Source organism: Equus asinus, chromosome 3, assembly GCF_041296235.1.
Source record: "Equus asinus isolate D_3611 breed Donkey chromosome 3, EquAss-T2T_v2, whole genome shotgun sequence".
NCBI lineage: Eukaryota > Metazoa > Chordata > Mammalia > Perissodactyla > Equidae > Equus > Equus asinus.
Genome location: NC_091792.1, coordinates 154,912,054 through 154,932,764, shown reverse-complemented (window position 1 = coordinate 154,932,764; position 20,711 = coordinate 154,912,054). Strand labels below are relative to the sequence as shown.

At 48.9% G+C, this 20,711-nt stretch overlaps 1 protein-coding gene across 1 annotated transcript; it reads left to right on the top strand.

The window, feature by feature from the left end:
- The first annotated feature begins 1,081 nt into the window (after positions 1–1,081).
- On the top strand, positions 1,082–4,686 carry DRD5 (dopamine receptor D5). The gene has a single exon (XM_014864319.3). The coding sequence runs from the start codon at positions 1,783–1,785 to the stop codon at positions 3,208–3,210; it is 1,428 nt and encodes a 475-aa protein (XP_014719805.3). The 5' UTR covers positions 1,082–1,782; the 3' UTR covers positions 3,211–4,686.
- Positions 4,687–20,711: the final 16,025 nt, after the last annotated feature.

The following is a 20,711-nucleotide window of genomic DNA, read 5'->3' as shown; positions in this document are numbered from 1 at the left end:
TGTCACCATAAAACAGGTTGGAGAAGACGCAGTCCTGGACAGGGACGTCAGTGGAGAGAGGAGTGGTCCAGCTCCTAGAAGATGGGGAGAAAGAGGAGGTGAGCATGACTCTCCAGTTTTAGGTGTAGACACCTGGACAGACAGTCTTGCTGCCTCCAGCAGCATAAAGCCCTCAAGGGGCAGAAGGTGTCAAGGGGAAGAGGCTGGACAAGGCTGCGCAGGCGGGTCTGAGAAGCGGGGCCCTTGTAGGTGTTGGTCCAGGGGGCAGGTGGGGGCCAGGAAGAACGGAACAGAAGGGTCTGAGCAGAGCGAGCGATTAGGGAGTGGGTGAGAGTCCAGCCTTGTTTCTAGACCTTGACGCAGGGCAGCTGTTTGGGTCAGTCCCAGATGGAACTGTGTAGCATGCTGCTGCCGCATCCATTTCTCTCCCCGGCGGCCTTCAGCTGAGCTTAACACGAGAGGGATGGAGGGGGAGGAGACGGAGAGGGAGAGACTTGGTGGTTCACAAATGGAACTTGTCGCTGGGGTGGGGTGAGGTCCAGGAACACTGCTCTCCCTTTCCAGTGTTTTCCCACCATTCTTTTCAAATATCTGGGCTTTGGGACACCTGTGAAGCATCAGTTTCCTCTTCTGTCACGCACTGAGATACTCATCCATCCCTCTCAAGGTTAAAAAAGAGGGAGCCGGAGGAAGTGCCCTGAAGGGCAAGAGGCTCCCAACGGGCTGCAGGCTCCCTTCCTCCTCTTTCTCTTTGGGGTTCATTCAAAACTACTCCCCAAATGAAAAATCGCTTAAGGTTGGGGGTGGGGTGGGGAAAAGGCTCTCCCAAGAGGTCAGGTTAAGCCCCAACCTTAGGACGGATGTTGGGGGGAGGCTGGGAGAAGTCGCTCTTAGGAGACACGGCCGCCAGCGCGTCGCTGAGCCTTTACACTGCTCGGAGGAGCAGGAATCCTTACCCCATTTTGTGGATGCGGAAACCAAGGCTCAGCGAAGTTAAGTAGAGCGCTCAAGGTCACACAGCCAGGAATAAAGTCCGGATTGGGACTCAGGTCTGTGAGTCCCTACAGCCGCTCTTTCCCCATCTAGAAGCTAGAACTCCGCGCCACTGCCCCCCGCCCCCATCCCTACCCACTTCGCTGTTCCTCAGACTTGGCCAGGGCCAGGGCACCAGGGCTGGGCCAGGCACCTCGTCGTCTTCCCGGGGCGCGTTCTGCCCTCACGGGGAGAGGGTCGGGCCCTGGAGCGCCTCTCGCCCCGCCGGTTCGCTCCCTGACTCCGGCGGGCGGTGCGCGGGAGTGAGGGCGCCAAGCGCAGGTGGGGCGGGCGCGCGGGAGAGGGGAGCGCGGAGGCGCGGGGGGCGGGCGCGCGGGCCCGGGGAGCTGCGAAGGACGAGGCGGCGCAGCAGCGCGGCTCCCGGCCCCCGCCCCCTCGGTGGCGGTCCGCTCTTCCCTTCTCCGGCTCCGAACCGGACACAGCCGCCGCCGCCCGGCGCGCTGCCGGCTCCCGGGAACAGCTCCGCGGCCACCGACCGCTTCCTGCCCCCAGCGCCGGCCCTGGAGGGGCGCAACGCGGCCACCGACCCGGAGGTGCTCAAGGAAGCGAGAGGGGTCCCCGCGCGCTCCAGGGCTCCGGCGCAGCGCACGGTGAGCTCCCCCCGGGGCTCAGGGATCCCTTAGCCGCGGGTCCCGGCGCGCCACCCCCTGGGTGCCCGATGGGGCCGCCCGGGGGGCCCAGGGCTGAAGTTGGGACAGCGCGCAGCCCACCCCTGCTGCCGAGCCCGACATGCTGCCACCGGGGCGCAACGGCACCGCGTACCGGGCGCGGTTCGGGCAGCAGCAGCGGGCGCAGGGGGGCACCGTGGGGGGCTCGGAGGGGGCGGCGCCGCTGGGGCCCGCGCAGGTGGTCACCGCCGGCCTCCTGACCCTGCTCATCGTCTGGACCCTTCTGGGCAACGTGCTGGTGTGCGCGGCCATCGTGAGCAGCCGCCACCTACGCGCCAAGATGACCAACGTCTTCATCGTGTCTCTGGCCGTGTCCGACCTCTTCGTGGCGCTGCTGGTCATGCCATGGAAGGCTGTCGCCGAGGTGGCCGGTTACTGGCCTTTTGGGGCCTTCTGCGACGTCTGGGTGGCCTTTGACATCATGTGCTCCACCGCCTCCATCCTGAACCTGTGCGTCATCAGCGTGGATCGCTACTGGGCCATCTCCAGGCCCTTCCGCTACGAGCGTAAGATGACCCAGCGCGTGGCCTTGGTCATGGTCGGCCTGGCCTGGACGTTGTCCATCCTCATCTCCTTCATCCCGGTCCAGCTCCACTGGCACAGGGACAAGGCAGGCTCCTGGGGCGGGATGGACCCGCCATCCAACCTGGCCAACGGGACGCCCTGGGAGGAAGCCGGGGAGCCAGAGGGGAGGGCAGAGAACTGTGACTCCAGCCTGAACAGAACTTACGCAATCTCCTCCTCTCTCATCAGCTTCTACATCCCCGTGGCCATCATGATCGTAACCTACACGCGCATCTATCGCATCGCACAGGTGCAGATCCGCAGGATTTCCTCCTTGGAGAGAGCGGTGGAGCACGCGCAGAGTTGCCGGAGCCGCGCAGCCTGTGCGCCCGACACCAGCCTGCGGACATCCATCAAGAAGGAGACCAAGGTCCTCCAGACCCTGTCGGTGATCATGGGGGTCTTCGTGTGCTGCTGGCTGCCCTTCTTCATCCTTAACTGCATGGTCCCGTTCTGCAGCGGACACCCCGAGGGCCCGAGGGCCGCCTTCCCCTGCGTCAGCGAGACCACCTTCGATGTCTTTGTCTGGTTCGGTTGGGCCAACTCCTCGCTCAACCCCATCATCTACGCCTTCAACGCCGACTTCCGGAAGGTGTTTGCCCAGCTGCTGGGGTGCAGCCACCTCTGCTCACGCACCCCGGTGGAGACAGTGAACATCAGCAATGAGCTCATGTCCTACAACCAAGACACCGTCTTCCACAAGGAGATCGCAGCCGCCTACATCCATATGATCCCCAACGCTGTGGCCCCGGGGCACGAGGAGGTGGACAAGGAGGAGGAGGAGGGCCCTTTCGATCGTATGTCCCAGATCTCTCAGACGTCCCCCAATGGTGACCCTGCTGCAGATTCAGTCTGGGAGCTGGACTGTGAGAGGGAGATTTCATTAGGCAAAATAACGCCTTTCACCCCAAATGGATTCCATTAAGCTGCATAAGAAACCAGCCCCTCATGGATCTATATAACTGCGCAGATATTAACGAGCATGCAGAATACACGTGCACACATACACGCTTGCAGACACACACACACGGACACACACGTTTCCCGTGCTGCTCACTTTATCACGTTTTCTGTCTGTATAGCAGCCCGTGTGCTTAGGAACCTCACTACTGATTTGTTGTTGAAAGAATTGGCTGAGGCAGTTGGAAGTAACTCAGTCAGATATACCCCAGCCTAGCAGAGATGGACCAGTGATCCTGTGAGAGAAGAGAAGGTGGTGTTTGGTGCTTAAAAAAAAAAAAGTGGTACTTGGTTTTAAAAGATGTACTCTCCCCTCCCCTTTTAAACAAACGGATTGTTCAGTGATTTCTGTTTGGGTTGATTTTAAACAACAGGTTCACTGTCTGTGTAGTGCTGATGGGGGGCGTGGCTTTCCTGTCCCTTGCTTCCTGTGGCCCTGTGTTTATGCAGTTTCTGCTCTCCGTGTGTCTCTACCACAGCGGAGGAATTCTTGCTGATTTGTTCTGGTGTCTAATAAACACAAATTATGTGCGTTTTGGGGTGATTATCTTTGCTTTGCCAGACTAATTTTCCGGACAGCTCCTGGAGAAGCCAGGACAGCATCCTTACAAAGCAGACAGTTTGGCCCTTAATGATACATACAGGGGCAAGGGGCCTTGCAGAGCTTCCAATTTCTCAGGTTTTTTTTGCGTGTTAGACACACACGTCTCGAGTCTGTGCTAAAAGCTGGCTTCAATGCCATGGCATCAGATGTCGACTTCACAAGCCTGGAATTCTAATTTTTTTTTTCTCATTTGGAATCTTCTTTTTAAAATAGCATAACATAAAACAATTCTCCCGATTCCTAGGCAGATGCTACCAGTTCACTGAGAAGATCATATAGATTAATAGTTAGAGCTTTCTCCATCTCAAATCTGTAGTGTTTTAGAGTTACGTGGCTTTTGATAAATCGTGCTTTCAAAGGACTTTGAAATGTGTGAGTCGATGTGCTTTAAAAAACAAATCCCACTTTTCAATAGGTATTTTGATTTGTAGATAATAGTAAATGAGGGAATGCATTTTAAATAAAATGGAAGAGCCAGAGATGTAATTTAAATGAACTTGAAATTGGAAAATCTGTTGGTTGAGGTGCCCAGCGAGGTCCCATCTTTTCGTTTTTGCTCTCGGCAGTCTGCACCGTGGAGGGGAGGGTTTTCTTCCAGAGCCATTCCAGTTGAGAGCGTATTATTACCATCAGATCTAAATGTGAGCATTGTTAATGGAAGCAAATGAAATGTGAATATGTAATTTCTTACAAATCCCCACTTTGAGGCAGGCGTCTCAAGGACAGTTCAATCAATTTTGATCTCTTTATAATTTTATTGTCAGTCTACCGAACTATGCCTCGTTCAATGCAAAATGTGCAGTGCCTGGCACATAATGCTTAATAAATATGTGTTGAATGAATAACTGTCTATTTCTGGAGCAGTGAGATTGAAAGCAAATCGTATTTGATGCATTAGCTTTCATATATGATTTAGTCAAACTGATATTACGTCTGTGTTCAGTTTTTGACCTCTTGTGAAACGATAGCTAAGTGGACCATAGGGAAAACATCAGGGGCAGTGAAAAGCGCCCTGCTCTAGGATGCAGGAGGTGGCTATGTGACTTTGAATGAGCCAGTTGACCTCTCTGGGCCTCACTTTCTGTCTGTGTCTGTAAATTGAAAGACTTATACTAGAGCACCATTTTCTGAATTCTGCATCACGATGCAGATGGTAATGGATGGGAGCTAGGCTGAAGTAAGTTCAGCAAACCCAGGTACAATATCTGTTTTCTCGACGGGGCTTCTTAGAGCTCTCCTATGCCTGGTGAATCCCCAAGCAGGAGAGAATCCTGCATTGTTTCCCAGCTGTGTGACCTTGTGGATCCTTGTTTGGTGGAATTTGTTATTATCATCTCTCTGGAGACCACAGTTGCAGGGAACGTGGTTGGAGAAACTCTGATTGATCTGGAAGTCTCTAAAATTCAGCTGTTCTATTCTAAACGACAGGTTGTTATAGGCACAATCTTTTGTGGCGAATATTCTAGGGCTCTGTTTGAATAATTTCTGTGTTAGGAAAAATGAGTTATGGGAGCACTTTGGAAGTCCCTTCTGCAAAATATCAATCATCATTCATTACGATTATTTACACCTACTGTGTGCTGGCACTGTTCTCGGGATGTGGTCACAGTCAGAGACTCTGAGGTCTTAGAACTTACATTTTGGTGGGAGAGAGACAAGCAAATGACCACTGCTATTGTGTCCTCTACTGCGGCGTACTAGAATATATAGCCTCCGATAGAGCGTGTCCCTGATGAGCGATGTGATGCAGAATAAAACCGAGTGAGTAGAGGGCTGAAGCTGCTGTTTTATTTAGGGTGGTCAAAGAGGGCTTCTTGGAAGAGGTATATGGAGGGAGACTGGATGAAAAGATGAGGTGGGAGCGATGCTCCTAATGTCTAGGAAGAAGAGTGCTCCAGGGGGAGGGAATGGCAAGTGGAAAGGCCTAGAACTGGGCCTGTGCTGGCACGCAGGGAGAAGAGAAAGGTGGCAGTGAGGCTGGAGGCCAATGAACGGTTAGTGCTTATGATAGTAAGAGCAGTAAAGCAGGCCCCACAGAGACTCATTCTGTGCTGGATACACGCGTGTGCTAATTCCTTCAATGCTCACAACCCTGGGAGGCAGACACTTTGTGACCCCCATTTTACAGTGAGGAAACGAAGTCATTAGGAGGCTAGATCACTAGCCCAGGCTCACATAGCGCCTGAGTGGCCGAACTGGACTTGAACCCGTGCAGCCTCACTACGGAGCCTTTAATCTTAACTGCCATGCGGTGCTGAGAGGGGCCGAGGGGCATGCCCGATCAGCAAATGCACGACGCCTGGATCAGAAGGTTCCTGTTCGTTAGTTAATTAGCCGGTTAACCGACGTGTTCCCATATCCACACGTGAGCTGACCTTCATCATGCACCTGCTCTGAGCTCCCCTTCGTGTTTTGAGGGGAAGCAGCAGAGGGCAGTGGAGAGAAGAGCCGGTGTCTGCAGCCCCGACGTGGATGGCCATGTGCTTTCTGAGCCTTCTTGGATCCCCACAGTAACCTCGCAGACCATTATTTTTCCATTTTACAGATGAGGACACTGAGGCACAGAGAGGTGAACTTGCTTGTCCAAGGCCATATGACTAACAAGTGGTGAGACCAGGTTTTGCACCTAGGCCAGTGGTTCTCAATTGGGGTGATTTTATCCCCCAGGAGGATGTTTGGCCATGTCTGGAGGCATTTTTGGTTGTCACAACTGGGTGTGGGGTGCTCCTGGTTGTGAGAGAGGCCAGGGATGCTGCTAAACACCCTACAATGCACAGGACAGTCCCCTACACAGAGAGGTGTCCAGCCCCGTGAGGCCCTGACCCAGGCTGACGGACTCCAGGTCCCAGCCGCCTGCCCACAAAGCCACGCAGCCCAGGCTTTGACGCTCCAGGGTCCGAGTTCGAATTTTAGCTCCCCCACTTCTTAGTTGTTGCAGTTTGGGCACCTCTCCTAGCTTCAGTGTCTATGCCTGAGAAACGGGTCCGTCAACCCCAGAGGTTTGGGTGAGGATTAAGTGAGTGTGTATAACACTGAGGTTATTTTTGCGTTATTCTTTTTCCTTGTCTTTTCTCCTTCTTTAAGGGACGCTATGGCCTGGTACATTTTAAGAAGACTTTGAGGCTCCTAGCTTGAGTAAAGTATGTCGTCCTGAAGCTAACAGCCACCAGAGCTGAGAGTCGCTGTGTCTTGCCCCCACTGTCTTCTCAGCCCAGAGCAGTGTCTGGCATGGAGTAGGCTCAGCACATGCAACGTCTCTCTCCACCTCGCTCTCCTACACACACCCACCCCCCAGTCTTAGGTGCTGCAATGGTGTGAGTAGCTAGGTGTTTACACAGCGAGTCCCTGGTGGTGTTACACATGGTGGTGCCATCGTACAACACACCTGGATGCTCTTTTATAACTAGCACAGTGCCTCCACCGTGACCCTCACAGCCTCACAAACACGGGGTAAGGTCTTTCCGGACTGCCCATTAAACAGATGAGACAGTTGACGTGGGGAGGGTCCAGGGACTCAGGCAAGGTCACCCATCCAGAGAGACACACTCAATTTGAAGGTGACCTTAATTCCTGCACTCTATCCACCCTGCTGGGCCCGGGAGGTGAGTGGTTAGCGCTCCCTTAAACTCTGTGTCTTGCTCTCTTCGCCCTATTCCCGGCTCTGTGTGATCAGGTCTCCCCTGTGGTCTCTCCAGCATAGTGGCTTCAGAATCTGGGGACTTCGTACATGGGGGCTCAGAGCTCACGGGTGCGTGCCCTGAGAGGGGTCAGCCGGGTGGACGCCAAATCTCCCTTTGTGACCTGGCCTCCAGGAGCCGTACTCCTTGGAAGTGAGTCCCCAAGGCCAGACCTTGTTCAAGGGCAGGGATTAGACATCACCTCTTGATGGGGAGAGTGTCAAGCAATTTGCAGAAGAGATGCTTTATGTTTTACTAAAAAAAATTCCAATGTGATTCACACTTACAGAAAAGTTGCAAAATATTACAAAAGCATCCTAAATACCCTTTAGTCAGGTCCCCAAATATTAATATTTTACTATGTTACTTGGTGTGTTCCTCTCTGCCCCCGTCTCTCTTTTCTGAACCATTTAGGACATGATGTTCATTTACCCCTGAATAAATCAGTGCATATTTCCTAAAAACAAGAAATTTCTTATCTAATCTTCAGAACTTATTCAGATTTCATGATAATGTCCTTTCTCACAAAACAACCCAAGACCGTGTGTTGCATTTAGCTATTATATCTCTTTAGACCTTTGTTATTCTGAAACAGTTCCTGCCTCTTTGTCTTTCGTGATTTGACTTTTGTGAAGAACACCCAGCCAGTCACTTGGTAGAATGTCTCTAAATTCAGGTTTGTCTGGTGTTTCCTCCTGAATAGATTCTGACGAGTGCTTTGGGCAGGAAGACCAGAGGAGCGAAGCTGAGGTCCTCCCAGGGCGTTGTGTCGGGGGCACGAGTCAATTAACCCCATTACTAGCGATATTAGCCTTGATCATGGGTTTACAGTGGTATCCACTATAAAGTTGCTATTTTACCCTGGGTAATTACTAAGTAGCCTTTGGAGAGCTAATTTGAGACTACGAAAATACCCTGCTATTCCTCATGCTTTCACCCTCTGGTTTTAGCATCTGTTAAAATCCTTTCCCGAATCAATTATTGTTGTGATTGCCAAATACTATTTTTTAAAATTCCATCATCTTTTTATTGCTGGTTTTCTACCGTAAGGAAGGACATTTACATATCTATTTATTTGCGTCAGTGTAGACACTTGGATTCCTTGTTTTTCCAATAGGTTATAAACCTTTACTTTCCACATTTATTATAATGTTTAAATTGTCCCAGATTTGGGCAGTGTGAGCCCTTTCGAATTGGCTCCTGCATCCTTTTGATATGCTGTCATTATTCTCCGAGCACTTTGCTATTATTTGGCACAAGATATTTCAGACTCATCCTATAGATTCCCTGCCTGAGCCCTGGAATCAGCCATTTCTCCAGGGAGCTTCGGTTTCTTTTAGTGAAAAATGGCATTTAAAAGTCAAGATCAGGGTGCTGTTGCTACTGAGGTGACATTGCTTCTAGACTCTCTCAAAGGACAGAGCTGGAAAATAGATATATGCATATACATACACACGTATATTCATATGTGCACATGCACAGCTCCACAAGCATCTATTTGTATATTTCTATATCTAGCTACGTATATATATAAGACCCATGGGTTCATTCTGATACCTTGTGGACATATTTTAAAGTCATCACCCCTGTTCAAATTCTGACTCTCTGACTTCTTAGTTCACGAGAATTAGAAGTCAAAGAGTTCCTGCCAAGGTTTTTTTTCATATTAAAATGGGGATAACAGCTGGACTTACCCTGTAGTTTATTGTCAGGGTTATGGGATATGATGCCAGTGGAATGAGTCAGGCCGTACACACAGTGGGAATTCAGAAACTGTCAGCTCTGTGACTGTGTCTGTGACTGTGTCCTGAGAGCACAGGGCAGGACCTCTCTGTGTCCACGTAGTAGTTCCGTGCTCCATTTTAGGGTTAGTGCAAGGACCAAGAGCTCCGGGGCCAAGATTCATGAGAGGGATAGAGTGGGTCCACAGCAAACCAGGTGTGGCCACACTTGGAACAGGCCGAAACAGGACCAGATGTCAAGCTTCAAGGAGAGAAATGGTTGAGACGAGAGGAGACCTAAGAGGAGAATGCTCTTGAGATCATATGGAACCCCTTGGAGTTCTAGGCCAGTTCAGAGGACTTAAAGGGAACATGAATACCCAACTCACAAGTGGGGGCAGAGCCATCAGACTTTTGCTTTGACACTGTCAAGGAGATGCCATTGTGACATTCCTGGTTTGGGGCCTGGGGACGCATGTGTCCCATCTGTGGGATATTAACACAATGCTGCGCCCAGGGGAAACACTTAGAACATTGTTTTCTATTCTTTTCTAAGACCATCTCTGGGGGAGCTGGCACTCCACCAACAGTGACAGAAGAATGGTGATAACCAGCATTTGTTGACCACATACTTTGTGCCGGATGCTTTATATTTATCTTTGCATGCCATCGTTGGAATATTCTTGTGAAGTAGGCACCATTATCTTCATTTGAAAGATGAGGAAAAGGAAGCTCAGAGAGGTTCAGTAATTCACGTAAACTTATGTTTCTAGTGAGTGAAAGAAGTGGGCTTTGAAGAGAGGACTGTTCAGAAAGAAGGTCCTGCACACACTGAGCCATGATCTGTCTCCCCGGAGAGTCCCCCTCTGGGGCCTTACGCAGCTGCTTGGAAGGACTCAGACGGAGGGTCACCTCTTCATATATATCGCCCCATGGGTCTTCTCTGAGCTAAACATCTTGGAGTTCTGAAAACATTTCTTGCCAGACCTGGTTGTAAATCCTCTCTCCATCTCGGCCCCTCTTCCTTGCTCTTCCAATAGCCCTTTAACAAGGGGCAATTAGACCTCAGTTGTCTACATCAGGTGGGGTCTGCTCAACATAGAGGGGGCCCTAACTTTCCTCCCCCCCAATAATTTCCAGAATTGGGAAAGCGTGTCCAATATGCTTGTCAGGAATGGCAAACATGTCCCAGTTCATGTGACCACTTGGATTCCTTGGAGTGGCTCTCAAGAATCCTGTGATGAGAAAGATTTCAAGGCTGCATCCCAACTGCGGAAACGAGGGGTCTGACTGATGAATGACGTCTGTTTCGGGCTTGGGAGGTGGGATGTGTGACATGTTCGAAGCATTTGCCGTTGTGGGTCTCCCGTAGTCCTCAATCCTGTGTGTCCCATAGACCCACCTGAGGATTAAGATATTAATGTCTGGGACTTGCCTCAAACCAGCTGAGTCCTGATTTCTGAGGGATAGGGCCTAAGCCTTGGTATTTTACAAAATTTAGATGAATTTGAATGTGTAGCCACAATCAAGAAACACCACTGGTCCACACTGTCATTAGGCATGTTCCAAATGTATCTGCTTTGTCTCCTCAAATTGCCCTTTTCCGACAATATTCAATGGGCTCTTATAGGCAGACTACATCTGACAATACTCTAGATCTCTTATTATCTTGCATTATCCTTAATATTCTGCCACAAAAAAGAACTCAAATGGCTAGTCTTTGTGGTAGATGATCTAAGTAGTTAAACCAACTCAAACTTCACTGCAGGTATGGCTAGAAAGTTCTCATTGATGGAGAACACTAAGGGTCCTTTTACCGAGGGGAAAACAATCCAGTGGGCTCAGCTATAATATTTTGCCTCTGATTCTGACTCCTCACTGAGATGCAAATGAGATGCAAAAAAAGAGTATATACTAAGTACCTAATAAATATTTGTTGAATGAATGAATGAATTAGTGGCATACAAAAATCAAAACTCTTGTTAAAAATCTGGGGAAAAAAAAGCAAGAGACATAACAGTTATCTTTCGGCTGTTACACCATTGTATGTTAGAGATCTGTATCTCTTTAGTTCCACAGGCCCATGGATGGAGAGGAACTGTGTCTAGGAGCCGTGTGTGAGCAATTGTGCCCAAGGAGCTTCCTCCAACCATGGATCTGATTAGATGAGATTCTGGACTTTGAGCTGATGCTGAAGTCAGAGGGGACTTTAGGGATCTTGGGAGGAAATGAGTCCATTTTGCACGTGGGAGGGGTGTGAATCACTGGGGGCCAGAAGACAGACTGGTCGCCAGCCTCTGAGATGGCCTCCAGTGATCCTTTCCAGCGCTCTCTCTTACTCTTTTGGTTTCCTGTTCTGCTGGAATCCGGCTGCAATGTGGTGAGCCGTCCTACAGAGAGGACTAGCAGCGTCTCCCTCAGTTGAGCTGTCAGATGAGACTGTGGCCCCAGCCAGCACCTTGACTGCGGCCTGTGAGAGACCTTTAGCCCGAAGGCCCAGAGAAATTGCCTGGGCTTCTGAGTCATAGAAACTGTAAGATAACAAATTCTTGTTGTTTTAAGCTGCTAAGTTTAGTTAATTTGCTGCTGAGTAATAGATAACTAATACAGAAGAGAAGGGAGGGAACAGCATCTGTCGAGCCCTTCACTCTCCCCAGGCACTTTGCAGACCTTTTCTCCTTTCAACCTCCTGCCAACCTGAATGAAGAAATGGAAGTTCAGAGATGCTGGGTGAGTGCCCGGGGTGGGATGCCACCCTAGAACCTGTACTCATTTCCCTATTCCAGGATGCTACCCAGGAGACATTGTCCATGTTTCTGAAGTCAGTAACTGGATGACTAATGCTGTTGTTAAAATTTTTGCATAAAATGAGCCATGATTAGTGTGTCTACACCGGCAACCTGCTGTTGCCGACCCCCTCGCCTCCCCAGCCAAACACACACCAGGGCACTTATGCACACACACATGGACACAGATGCCCACACAAATACATTTGCAAGCATGTGAGCTCACATATGCACCCTTAAACACACACAAGCCCACACATGTGCCCTTACATATGTCTGTCTCCACCTTCGTCGTCTAAGGAAAGACCCTTTACAACAGTCCATACCTAATTCAATAAACACTCAACAAGGGTTTCCAGCCTGAACAGAAATGGCCACTGTCACTTTTTTCTTTAGCAATATTCCACGTACTTTAAGCAAATTTGAAATCTGGCTGGAGACTCGAAATTATTTTGTCCACCCCCTTCATTGTCCACATGTGGAAACTGAGGCCCAGAGAAATTGGGGGACTTGCCCAAGAAGCCCAGCAAGGTCCCACAAACTAGAATCCAGGTCTGCGGACTCCCGCTGCCTGGTCTTTCCGCAGCACTGTGCACCTTGGGCGGGGGCGGGCGTGGGGGCGGGGAGTGCTCCCTGTCCTCCACCCTCCGTCCCCAAAGGAGACCATGAGTGCCAAAAAGTTCGTTCTCCATTGTTCTTTCCATGTAAAAGAAGCTGATGGCATTTCTGCTGTTCCCACAACATCCCCTGTTAAGATAGAATGTTGTTTGTGGACTAAATACAGATGCAAATGCAAAGGGATTTGGTTAATTCTGATCGAAAGAAGTGTGGAGAATGGTAATTTACAACTGACAAATGTTAGCTCTTTGAAGGGCAAACAGAGTTTCAAAGACTTAGGTTTTGTTTGTTTTTGGTATTTCATGAAAGAGAAACGGGCTTTTCAAGCAAAGTGGCAGGCAGGAAGCCATTTTCAAAGAAGAGCTAAGGGGAAAAGAGAACTTCAAAAATATATGAAAACAAACTCGAAGGCCCGGCTTTCATCACTGCAAGCGCTTCCCTCAGGGAGAGAGGCCGTTCGCGTGAAAAGAAGTTAAGCAGCTTTCTGTCCCCTCACCCCACCCCCAGTTCTGGTAAAATGATTCAGACATTTCAGGCAACAAAGAATGAGCATCAGGTCAGGAAGCAAGAGACCTGGTTCACGACCCCGGTGTGGGAATTTAAGCAAATGCTTCAATGACTGAGTTCAACCCCCTCATCTCTAGTAATGAAGAGCGTGCTGACGTCACAGGGTCATTACTAATGTAGAAAATGCTCACTTACTAGAATTCACTCCAGACCGGACGCCACGTTTGGACCTGTGCAGAGGTCTCCTTGATCCTCTATGGCAGCCTGCTATGGTCTAAATGTTCGTCTTCCCCCCAAATTTCCTATGTTGAAACCCTAACCCCCAGCTGATGGTGTTAGAGGGCGGGGCCTTGGGGAGGTGACCAGGTCATGAAGGCTTTGTGGTTGGGATTAGAGCTCTAATCAAAGGGGCCCGAGAGAGTCCCCACACCCTCTGCCATGTGAGGACACAGGTGCAGCACCGACACTGTCTAGGAAGCAAGCTCTCACCAAACGCGGAATCTGCCGGCGCCTTGATCTTGGATTTCCCAGCCTCCAAAACTGTGAGGAATCATTTCTGTGGTTTGTAAGCCACCTAGTCTGTGGTATTTTGTTACAGCAGCCCAACCTAAGACAGAGCCCTATGAATAGGTCTGCTCATTCCCATTGTACAGCTAAAGATACTGAGGTTCAGAGAAGTCCTGTTCCTTGCTCCAGCTCACACAGCTAAGAAGTGACAAGGTAGGGATTCACAGCCATGCCTGTCTGACTTGACACTATCCCACATGATAAGAAGGTGATGACAATAAACTGCAACCGAAAACAAAATAAAACCCACAAGCTTCAAAAATGTATTGATTGCCTACTCTGTGGCCCTGTGCTAGGAACCCAGGATTAACGATGGGTTAGCATCATGGTCTCTGCTTCCATGGACCCTACTCTGTGGAGCCCTCAGCGGCCCGGGAGGAAGGGGAGTCTGGGGGTGGTGGTGAGTGGGGACAGTGCTTTTGGATTCAGCTTTGGACTCACGGTTAAGGTGCACAGGGGCCATCCAGGTGGGTGTCTGGGGTGAGCACCAGGGCAGAGGTCTGGGTCTGGGGCCACCGCCTCCAAAGATAACAGGCAACACTGACCAACAGCTGACTTTGTGCCGGCGCTGTGCCAAAGGGTTTCCAGGTGTTAATCCAGTCAGTCCTCACGATGGTGCTGGCGCGGAGCAGCTAGCATGATCCCCTCCAACATGCCCTCTGTTTTGAGTCACTTTCAGTCTTGCAAGAGATCCCCTGTGCCTTTATTTTGCTCCATTTGATTCTTCCGGACTCGGTGCATGTCGGAAACTTTCTCCCTGAGAGCTGGAGAGCTTTTTCATGATGGCTGTGTTGAAGGAACCTCAGGAGAAGCCATTTGCACACTAAGAGGAGCAACTATACCTCAATTCCTGATCAAACAGACAACAGGAAAGGGTTCGCCGGCAAGGACATGGTGAGGGATGCATCGACCTGGTCGGAGCACAGGTCTCCAGCCCCAGGCCCGTTTCCCTGCAGAAGAACAGGGCACGTCCACGCTCTCTGTCCCCAAAGGACCTCAGGGGCACCAGAGAGCGTGCTGAGCAGCGGGTCATGATAACACCGATGAATTGGGTGCTTGCTCCCTGCACAGGCACTGTGCTAAACATTTTATAAATCTTAACTCATTTAATGTTCACAAAAAATCTCTCTTCCCTGTGCCTTCCTCCCTCCCTCCCTCCCTCCCTCCATCACGTTGCAGTATTTCTAGCCAGGGGAAACAGCAATTAAAAAATCTACATAGGCCAGCTTTCCTTTCAGTTACCTTTCTTTTTAATTATATAGACATGTACTATACCTGGAGGGCCTCTCCCTGCCTTCTCTCCTTGTTCTCCTCTCCATCCCTGGCAGACACTGTGGATCGGGTACCTGATGGATACGCTCTTTCCAGATCCCTTGCCCGTCTCTCACCATTTCACATGAAACATGGAAAAATGTTCACAAAAATTTTATGTTAAAAAGGCAGGCTATTGGAGCTGGTCCAGAGGTGTTGTGGCTAAATTTGTGCTCTGCTTTGGTGGCCTAGGGTCCGCGGGTTCAGATCCCGGGCATGGACATAACACATCGCTCATCACGCTATACTTTGGTGGCGTCCCACATACAAAATAGAGGAAGATGGGCACAGATGTTAGCTCAGGGCCAATCTTCCTCACCAAAAACAAAAACGAAAACAAAAGGCAGGCTGTCCAAAAGTGGCAGCCATCCAAGTGTCTATCGATGAATGACTAGATAAACAAAATGTGGTCTATACATCTGAGGGACTATTAGTCAGCCTTAGGAAGGAAGGAAATTTTGACACGTGCTACAACATGGATGAACCTGCAGGACATTAGGCAAAGTGAAATAAGCCAGTCACAAAAAGACAAACATCGTTTAGTTCCACTTACCTGAGGTAACTCTATCAGTCAAATTCATAGAGACAGATAATGGAATGGTGGCGCCATGACCTGAAGGAAGAGGGGGATGGGGAAGTCACTGTTTAATGGGCAAGAGGTTTCAGTTTGGGAAGATGAAGACGTTCTGGAGATGGATGGTGGGGATGGTTGCACAGCAACGTCAACGTGCTTGATGCCGCTGAACTATACACTTAGAAAGCAATTGAAATGGCAAATTTATGTTCTGTATACTTTACTACAATAAAAAGGTAGGTTATTAAATAATCTTCTATAAATATTACATAATCTTCTAGAACAATTTCAACAATTACAACAATATAACATTTGTTGCTTTTTCTGGATTATGTAACAAATACATGTTCAATGACACAACTGAAAAACCCAGAAAACCTCCAAAATAAAAGTGGCTCACATTTTCACCCTCAGAATGAACAGCTATGCATGTTTTGTTGTGTATGATTTCCGTCTTACATTTCCATCCTCACACACATCCTCACCCATTTGGAAACCTTTCTCTAATAACAAAATCGGAATCTTCTTGTTCTCACACTCTGGGAGTTTTTATCCCTCTTACTTAAAAATATCATAAATAGTTCCATTGTCTGGATGAGTTTGGTTTTCAAGTTATTTATTCATTCAACAAATATCTAACGGGCACCTATTCTCTGCTTAATTCTTGTCCCCCTACAAAGTTCACAAAATGTTACAGTGAATACCTGCTAACTACGACCTTGATTTTCCATGAACGTGTTGCCATCCTTGCTTCTCTGCTATCTGTCCATTTATTCATCCTTAATTCATCTAATTTTTGAAGCATTTTAAAGTAAATTGCAGACTCAGTACATGTCCATCTAAATCCTTCAGTGTGCTTACTACTAACTAGAGTTCAGTATTTGTTTGAAGTTTTCTTTTGATGGAGCATTTACATACAACAAAATGTTTATATATTAAGTCCATACTTCCTGAGTTTTGAAAAACACCACCGGAACATCATCCTCACCCCTGGAAGTTCCCTCTCGTGCTTTCTCGGACAGTCCTTGCCCCACACCCAAGAGACAACCATTGCCCTTTTCCATTATAGAATAGTTGTGCCTTTCTAGAATTTCATGTCAATGGAATCATCTGTATGAGGTCTTTTCATCAGCAGAGTGTTTTTGAGACTTAGCCATGTGTCAGAAGTTTTTTTCTTTTTAACGCTGAGTGATATTCAATTGTGTGAATAACCAGTTTGTTTTTCCATTTTCATGTTTGGATTATTTTCACTTTTTAGCTCTTATGAATAAAATCGCTACGAAAATTCTGGTATGTTTTCTTTTCTCTTGGTCTGTGTGATGGTTAATTTTATGTCTCAGCTTGACTGGGCCCGGGGGGGGGGGGGGGCGTGCCCGGATATCTGGTCAACCATGATTCTGGGCATGTCTGTGAGGGTGTTTCTGGATGAGACTGAGTAAAAGAGATTGCCTTCCCTGACGTGGACAGGCCTCATCCAGTCAACTGAAGAGCTGACCAGGACAACAGGCTGAGTGAGAGGGTACCCCGCTCCCCCAGCCCGGCCTGACTGCTGAGCTGAGGCATTGGGTACTGGGGGAAGAGCAGACCTATTTGTGGGGCTCTGACTTAGTCAGTTCAGGCTCTACAACAAAATAGCTCACACCAGCTGGCTTAAAACAACAGAAATTATGTTTTTTTGGCCTTTGGCCTTGGAATGAAACCTCGGCTCATCTTGGGTCTCATGCCCATCTCCTGCTTACCGACTGCAGATCTAGGGACTCCTCAGCCTCCATAGTTGAATCAATGAATTCCTCATAACAAATCTCTCTTCATATACATATATATATATACATCCAGCTGGTTCTACTTCTCTGGAGAACCCTGACTAACATAGTCTCCGACTGGCTGTTAGGTAGACGCGATGCCATGGAAACTGGGCAGTTCCAGAGGCCATTTCTGGAAATTCGAAGGGTAAGGTAGGTGGCCAGCTATCCAGCAGTTGGCACTGAGGTTTCCAGTGGTCTGAGAATCTAAGCAGCAGAATCTGTTCCTGTGGGTCTGGTGGGGGCATTCAGGAACCCTGTCCTCGGGAGAGAAGACCAGCACTGGGCTGGGAATGGAAAGAGTCTGTCCCTAGGCAGCCCAATCCAGGAAGGGCAGCAGTAGTGGCAGTTGCACAGCTGGGGTTCAGGTAGAGCCCCAGGCTGGCCAACAGGTGGATTAACTTATTAATTCATTGACTAACTCATCACAGAGGGGTTAGCCGCTCAGGCTCTGGAGTCAGGTTGCTAGGTTAATTCCTGCTCTCCTACTTAGCTAACTATATGACCTTGGGGATAAGTTGTGCCTCAGTTTCCCATTCTGTTGAATGGGGATAATTATGATGCCACCCCGTGCAATGCTATAAAGATGAAATAGGAGACTCTATACAAAGCACCTGGGACAATACCTGTCACATTGTTAGTACTGAATTAACTCATCGTTAGTACTGGGCTAGGTGCCCAGCGGAATCACAAGTGGCACCTTCTCAATCAGTCGGAGCATCTGCATGGTCCCGGTCACGCACCCCAACACCCACTACAAGCAGGGCCTGCCAGAGAGACCTCATTTTCTTCATGGGTTATTTATAACCAAATCATAGAGGGAATTGTTATGTAAGGATGCTGTTTCCCTCCCTCCTCTGGGTTGTTACTCTCTGCATTTCATGTAAGGCTCTGGCTGCAGCCATCAGACCTAACGAACGGGCTTGTGAACTGGAAAGTGCTAAGGGCAAAGGAGTCGTGTTCCTCTCATCTGGAAGAGATGAAGAAGCTCAGAGATAAAGGGGGCCTTAGAGATTTTTCTGGTCTAACTGTCCCATGTAAAAACTTGAGGATCAAAGCACTTAATTAATGAAGTTGGATAGTTATGAGAAGGGCCAGCTTTAATTCCGGCTTAATCACTTATAATGTGTGTGATTTTGAGCTGGTTACCTAGTGTTTCTGGGTTTTCTTTCTGGAAAGTGGGAGGCTAACATCTATTCTGAGATGATTAAAGTGTACAGGAGGCTGGCATATGGTGGACACTAAAATGATGACTTCCTGCCAGAAGAGGCATGCCGGAATCACTCTTCTCTTCCCGTCCCCCACGCTACTTCAACCACAGTCATGCTGGTGCAGAACCACAGACTTCTATGTTTCCTGGCTCTCCATGTGCCTCATTTTTCATGAAGACAGAATAAGCAGGATCATTTGGGAGTTCTTGTTCCCCTAGATGGACAGAAAATACCAGTGGGAGGCAGGCAGGGTGGAGCTGACGGACAGAGGTAGACGCACCCCATGATCTCCATGACTCATTCTTTGACAAGTTCTTGATCTTAGGTAAATTGCTCTGCAAATCCAGTTTTCAATGCTCCCTCTCACAGACTGCTGCCCCTAAGCTCCTCTCAACAGCAGTCCTGGTGCACCCTCAAAGCCTGGGCTCCAGAAAATGCTGGATGGACAGGAGCAGGCAGGAGTGTGGTGGAGGTCTAAGTGTCTTGGACTGAGAGACTCGGGTCTTGGGACTCCCTCTGTCACTCACTCAGTGTGTGACTGGTGGTCATTTACCAAGCCTGCTTCAAAAAACACAACACACACACACACACACACACACACACACACACATTTTTTGGCACTTGCTATTTTATGTATCTGGAGTGGGACATTCCCCTTGTCCACTGTGAATGAACCAAATAATCTGTCTGTAAGACCAAAGAGACATTGAAGAGATGTCTCAGCAAAAACAAAACAAACAAACAAAAAACAAAATGAGAGTATATTTCCCTCATAGACCAGCAGTTTTCAATGGGGGAGAATACTTCCCACTGAGGATTTTGAACATTATATTATTGTACCAGGAGTGGGGAGCTATGTTAACACAAAAGTGGAGTATGTGGCACGGGCTCTGGGGCCAGGTGGTGGGCGGCAGGAAACTGCTACTGGAGATGGGAGAGGTGGTGATCTGAGACGTGCAGTGGTGAAATATTTGGTGGAACTGCTGTCTGAATAACTTGGAAGGTAGATGATGTACTGAAGGAGCTTGTGGCTGAGCGGGAAAAGGTTGGAAAACAGAATGTTAGTAGCACGTCGTGGTTGCTCCTGAAAGAAAGAGATGAGCTCAGAAAAGAATTGGCTAATTTGTAAGCAGGTTTGAAAAGGAATGGAGAGAGTTTGGGAATTCTGGGACTCAGAGGGTTGAAAGATTCAACTGCTTCTCATCTCCAACCAGTAAAAGGTAAAACTGAGAAGGTCTTTGATGACAAATGCTAAATAGAAGCCATGGCTAGGGCCATGATCCACCATGTGACCACAGATGCATGAACAAATCCAGCCAAGATCAACCCAGAAGAACCTCCCACTGACCAGTAGACTTATGAGCTAAATGAAATTTTGGAGTGGTTTCTTCCAGCTATAGCTGTAGCTAATTGAGGATAGCTATAACCTAACAGAGGAAAAGCTAGTTGAGGAGTGTTAGTGAGCTGGTTACCACTGTGGGCTCAACCTCACTGGAGATACTGTAGGAAGCTGTCTAGACTGCAGTCAACATTGTAACTCTGAGGATGATTCTCATTTTCCATTGCTGAGAGTTGTTCTCATGGGCGTTAACTCTCCTGAACTTCTGGGATCTGGGACTGAGCCAGCTTCCAGAGCTTCAGAGAAAGCCCTGAGGTAGAAGAGTTGAGAGACCAGACAGGCCTTGAGATGAGAAGCCACCAGCGTGGTCGGGAGCTGTCCATCCTCGCAGCAGCTGAAGTCAGACGAGAGGATGTGGGGTGAGCGCTGGTGACATCTACTGCAGATGGGGACTCTCAGTGACAGTATGGGCAGTGCAGTGATAGGAGGGGGTCCAAGGTAGGGAGAGTGCCTTAAGAGGACGGATTTGAGAGTGCTAGAGCTATGCATACTGCTGAGTAGAGTGCATTGTAATGGTTATTCTTAACCTAACTCAGGGGATCACTTGATGGTGAACATTTCAAGCAAAGGAAGGCAAACTTGGCCTCCCAGAAGCCTGACTGGGGAGCTGTGTTTAAGCTGCAGAGCCGGGGAGCTCTTCTTCGCTCCACTGGAACCGCTCCTTGGGGAGGCTGCCTGCTCTGCTCAGC